The sequence below is a fragment of the Paroedura picta genome, chromosome 6 (assembly GCF_049243985.1).
Source record: "Paroedura picta isolate Pp20150507F chromosome 6, Ppicta_v3.0, whole genome shotgun sequence".
NCBI classification, from domain to species: domain Eukaryota; kingdom Metazoa; phylum Chordata; class Lepidosauria; order Squamata; family Gekkonidae; genus Paroedura; species Paroedura picta.
In genome coordinates, this window is record NC_135374.1 from 86477983 (window position 1) to 86483982 (window position 6000).

Sequence of the window (6000 nt, forward strand, 5' to 3'; positions counted from 1 at the left end):
GCAGTGTAATGTGTGGTATTGGCCCTAAAACATTTCCAGTATGTTGAACCCAATGCAACTGATCATAGTTGTGTGTTTATGATCAGTGTAAAGTTCCGTATTTTCTTAAACCTTGTTTTAATTGTTGCAGACTTATTATGATTCAGATGTGGACATATTCTCCTGGGGAACCCCAGTCACCACTGTAGCTCTCTTCACCATAATACTGCATTTAGCAATTGAAACCAAAACTTGGGTAAGTTGCCTGAATGACCACAGCACAGGAACATGCGGTGTTTCCTATGGTTGTCTCATGCATTTTGTTCACTATACTCCTTCATTGTATTTCCTTACTTTAGAGATGGCTTGGGAATGTGACATAGGTTATTTCATCTGTTCTGTGTATCTTGTGGTTTACTGAGGTGTTCTGTTTTTGCGACATTTGTTTCAGATTCTTAAGAGGAAGACAGATCAACTGCTAGTATCATTTCTAGACCCTACTCAAAATATCCTCTCTGCAAAACTTTCAGTTCAAATGTTTTGCACACATGTTACCCTTGATATTTAGTATGCAATAACAAGAACAGCAACAGATCAACTTGGGATATTTTGCCCCAGGAGACAGTCCATTTATGGGTCTCTGTACTTAGTTGTCTTGATTTTTAAAATCCTCTGTTTTGCAACACTTCAAGCTTATTACCTCCCTACCCACTCTACTTGTAGTCCCTGGTCACTCCTTTAATGGAGTAAGTAGTGCCCTTGTGGGGGGGAGATACCACTGCCCCTGAACTTCATTTCACTTTTCTCCACGGTATTGTGCCTTCCACTGTTCTTGCAAAATGAGCTTCTAGTAAGCCCGGGATCACTGGGAAATGGTTATCTTCAAGAATTCTCTTGGTGTTCATTTTTTCCACTGTGATGATAACATTCAGATAATGGAATGCACACATCGATCTTTCAGAGCTCTTTTGCATTGAGTGGATGAACAGAACACTATCCAAAGATTCTAGAAGCTTTAGAGAGGGATTAATGGATGTGGCTCAGCTGTTGAAGTAAAAGCGGACAATTCATATATTACTGCTGTAGCACAAAAGCCCCTGCCACATGATCATGATCCGCATCACATCAATAATAGGAATCATGTGAGACAAGCATATAATGTGCTTGCGTTCCATTCCAGCACTGCCATCCTGGAGAGCTTGTATTGCTGAAGTCATAATATTGTTAACTCATTCCACAATATATACAAAGGTTACCAACACATCATGGGACCAACACACTCATGAGTGATGCATGTTGCAGTATCAAACAGATGCCTGTGCCTAAGATCCCACAACTGCCTGAGCTGCACTTAAGACTACAGGCAGAGAGTTTGAGTCTTTTGCTGAAAGGATTATCACTTGCTTTACCTAATGATTCACTTTCATTCATCATGCAGATGATCTAGAGCAGTGGTCCCCAACCTTTTTATCACTGAGGACCGGTCAATGCTTAACAATTTTACTGAGGCCCGGGGGGGGGCAGTATTTTGACGTTGCCGCCACTGCCTGAGCCCCTGCTCAGCTTGCTTTCCTGCTGGTGCCCCTGACTTCCCACTGCCTGCTGGGGGATGCTGCCAGCAGCAGCTGCACAGTGCCATGCTGAGCCGGAGCCCCAGCCATGGAAGCCGCCAGAGAGCACCATAGTTGAGCCAGCGGCAGAGTGGTAGGGCAGGCCCCGAGACAGCAGCTGGGGAGGAGTATGAGGAGGAACCACGGCCCGGTACTGACTGATCCATGGACCGGGACCGGTCTCTGGACCAGGGGCTGGGGACAGCTGACCTACAGGATATAGTCAGGCATTTTTGCCAGAGAACAACTTCTCTGTGTGTGCATGTGTGTGTAAAGGTGCACTAGTACTAGGGAGATGGATTATAGACTTCCATTGAAAAGAAAACAAAGCAAACAAACTTCTTCTATTTTGTTTTGCTCTTCAATATAGGGCACAGTTTCACATTAAATGGGTGTATGAGAGGCTTGCACCCACTATCCAGTACGTGGTGGTGGTACTAGAACAGGTGGCATATCCATAGAAGAACAGCATGTATGCCCATTTGATTAGGAGAGAGTAACCTCATCTCAAGAGCTACATCTTCCAACTTGAGTACTGGGAAACAGGAATTCCTGGAGGGGGCAGAGTTTTGGTTGGGTTAGCACCATCTTGGAGCTGTAAAGCCTTTGCAGAGAAAAGGGACAGAATGGTGCCTTGGAAATCACCCCATGCTTAGCAAGAGCTTCTCCTTGCTTTCTGGTTACAACGCATTAACCTACAGTAAAGTGTTTTCATATGTTCACATTCCAAGAGGGTACCATGATGACAAAGTAATTTTGAATGTGTTTCTTTTTAGACTTGGCTACATTGGTCATCTTGTGCCTTTAGCGTTGGATTGTTCTTCACTGTAGCATTAAGTTACAATGCAACTTGCCCAACATGCTATCCTCCATCCAATCCCTACTGGATAATGGAAAAGTTGATGGGAGATCCTATGTTTTATCTGGCTTGTCTTCTTACACCTGCCGTTGCTCTGCTTCCCAGGTACATTATCTTGGCTTGTGTATATTTATTAGTCAGCATGAGCAAATGCTGAAAAAATCCAGAGACATAGAGTTTGCAGGGCTAAATTAATCCATGGTGCTTTTTTGGTAAACACTGGCCTTAACAAATACAAAAACTGAATATCAAATAAATCAGCATACAATAGAGTTCATCTCATCTTTGGGTAATGTAAAAATCACATGGAATTAGATAACGAGCCCTGTGCTGATGGTCACATAAGCCCTATGAAATAGGCTGGTTCTCCATGGAAGGGAGTGGGCCCCATTCCCCAACATTCATTTCAACTTCTATAGTGAACCTTACTCCTGTTTAAGTATTTAAACAAGTGTACACTTGTTTAAGTGGTTTACTTAACCACCTCTACACAATTTTCAATAATATTTTAAAGCATTTCTATCCTACCTTCCTCCCCCAACAGCTTCCAACCAGAAAAAAAGGACTATACATCTAAGCCAGTACACAAAACACCACTGGTCCTGGACTCTGAACCATGGGCCAGGAGTCCTTTGATGCCTGCCCTCCAGCTTGCATCCAAGGGCTCCCTCCTTTGGCCAGGACCAAACTTTATGAGTACCTTAACAGGAAAAGGAATTGTCAGCAAAATGATGCAGCTGGGTATAGTGTTCCTTCACTGCTTCCCTCTCTGCTTAATCAGCAGCCCACCTTGGAAGAACCTTATGCACACAGGGCTAATAGAAGAGTTGGCTAAATATCCATACATTAAGGTGGGTGGGGATCTAGTGGTCATATCTCACTCCCCTTCTGTGTAGTGTGGAAATAAATATATGAGGAGGGCTTAGTATTCAGCCTTCCTCCATACATTCAGGACTCCATTTGCCCATGAACCTGCACTGTATTCACATGCTGGCATAGGGCTCATGATCTAGAACCTCTATTTTTCTAGGACCAGATATGGATCACTTGTATATCTCTATGTAAATGGTTAACAATTCTGGCCATCCATTTCATTTTTTTTCTAGTCAGCAGCTTATTTTTGAATGCTCCATAAAAGGGGTTTCAACCATTCTTCCCTTATATCTTAGACCGTACCAGTAAAGTATTGGGGGAAATTCTCCACATCCCCATTTTCCCAAGGATGTAAGATTTCCTCCTATGGGATTCTAGCAAAGAATTTTTTCCTGCATTATTCAGGCAAGATGCAATCGATACACTTTCTTTTCAGAACATTTTTCTTTTAACAATGACATTCCTCATTCTCTTTTATTATTTTTTTCTCTGTGGATATTTTTCCCTTCTCAGATTTTTATACAGAACATTTCAGGGCACGCTTTTTCCAACCCAACTTCAGCTTGGACGCCAGTTGTCAAGGTTGCCCCCAGAGGTGCGCAGTCAGTGTTTGGAAAGATGGAACACCAAAAAGGACACAGATCCCCATAAGTATCCAGGTGGTCATTTTTCTTTAGAAAACCCTTATTTCATTGCTAATGACTCTTTAAATGCTTGTAACCTAAACAGTCCCACCAAATTATCTGATCGTGGAAATGAAAAAACACAGAAACCAAAGACAGAGACTACAAATATTTCACCTCCTCATTGTGGTGCTCAATTAGCTGAGGAGAATGGACCTGCTTCAGAAGCTGACAATGAAGGAATATCTTCAAGTTTTCAGAAGATTGCACATATCAAATCAGAGTTGGGGCCAACAATGGCAGAGGAAGCATTCCAAAGGAATTCAGCAGGAGAACAATCAGAGTTCAGCTTGTTGAACTGGATCACATCAACTCCTTTATTTAAAGGCATTGGAAGAGATTCACCATGGTCATCAGGCAGTCTAAAAAATGTGAGGCAGGACAACACAACTCCATGTAGCTGCAGTTCTCCTCAAGATTTCAAAGTTTTACCAGAGCAGAACTCAACCCATTTTCAGGAGCAAATCCAAAGGTCTGCAAAAGAAACAGTCTTGATACCTGAATCGTTTGAGTCAACTTTCTTATGATGGAGGACTTTAGCATTTTGTTTTATTTGCACAAAAAAAGAGTATAATGGTATTGTTCTAATTGTTTCCAGAGATGAAACAGGAAATCCAAGGTACATAAGTGTTATTTTTAGAGAATTTTTAAGCACAGTGCATTGAAAATAAGAGCTTTAAATACATTTATATATATATATATATATTTATTTTTCATCTCATTTTGTACAAAAATGCAATATGTTTATTTTTATTCACTTCTCTGTATTCTGCAATAGGCTAATTTCTCAAATCAAGATTTCTCTCCCGTTAATTCATATTGTTGTTGTTGGTTTAAGGATCTTGGGAAAACCAGTTGAAATATTATTTTGATAATTCTGGGTTGCAAGAATTTGAACTGAATATCAGCTGATAAATATATATATATCTTTATTTGGTGGGGGGAAGGGTACAATGGAGGCCTCAAAACAAATTGCTAGGAAATCCTTCAGAAACAGTCTCTCCTTGTAGAAAAAGAATTAAATTGCCATAAAAATAAAAATGACATTTTACAGATGGTATTTCCACCATTGCTGTGTTTGCATTCTCAAAAATCAATAATATAACATCCATCCATATTGCAAAGATGTCATCCTACACTGCATTATTGAAGGCATAGTTCTCCATTGTAAGCTAATAAAGACACTCTTGGAATGAAGAGCTGCTAGAACATTCTAATACATTTTTGGTAGGTCCTGGTCCATTAAAAATTTTGTTGGTCCACTAAATGTTCTCATCTGTGTCACTAATGCCTAGCTCTTTAATTACTCCAGGCACACCAATATCCACTGCTCTAGTATAATAGGTAAAATTCCAAAGGAGGGGCCATTGACACCAATCTTTTTTTCAAAATCAACAGATGCTATAGCTGATTTTGTTGTTTGGTAAGAGACTTTGAGAGATAGGCATGGTATCAATCATGAACTTAACAATTCAACGTCACCACCACCACCCCAAAAATCAGGGCAGGTTGTGGCTTTCGATGAATCAGAAGAAAAATCAAATCATTTGACAACTAGACCTGAAGAGATCAGTCCTGTTGATAATACCCATACTATTACGCTTCAGTTTTACCCAGAGCATTTTGGTTCCTCAGTGTAATGCCTACCAGCTACCACTGGGTAAGGATTTAGGGGTCTTTTATATATATATATACACACACACATACATATACACACACTAGCAAGAAAGCCCATTGTAACCAGGAATGCAACGGGCACTAGGGCCCAGGGGACACCGGGAGATGCAGATCTCTTTCTGTGTCTCTCCCTCTCCCTGTGTGTCTCTTGGTATGCCTCGCAGCAGGAACCATAGCAGGTAATTAGGGCTGGTTTGTAGGAGGGAAGCAGGGCTGGTGTGCAGTTGGGGCAGTTCTTTGTCTCTGTCTCTCCCTCCGTCACAGCAGGGGCGGCTCTCTCTGTGTGTCTCTCTCTGTGGCAGCAGGAACCATAGCAGGT

The 6000-nt window shown here is 41.4% G+C and overlaps 1 protein-coding gene across 4 annotated transcripts in view; it reads left to right on the forward strand.

Moving 5' to 3' along the window:
* The window catches only part of ATP10A (ATPase phospholipid transporting 10A (putative)), a 133539-nt gene extending 128482 nt beyond the window's left edge, over window positions 1-5057 (forward strand). For all 4 annotated transcript variants that reach the window (XM_077343437.1, XM_077343439.1, XM_077343438.1 and 1 more), the window contains 3 exons: window positions 131-235; window positions 2366-2553; window positions 3835-5057. In XM_077343437.1, the coding sequence (XP_077199552.1) occupies window positions 131-235; window positions 2366-2553; window positions 3835-4531 (990 nt within the window). In that variant the 3' untranslated portion in view covers window positions 4532-5057. The remainder of the gene's footprint in view (window positions 1-130; window positions 236-2365; window positions 2554-3834) is intronic.
* Window positions 5058-6000: the final 943 nt, after the last annotated feature.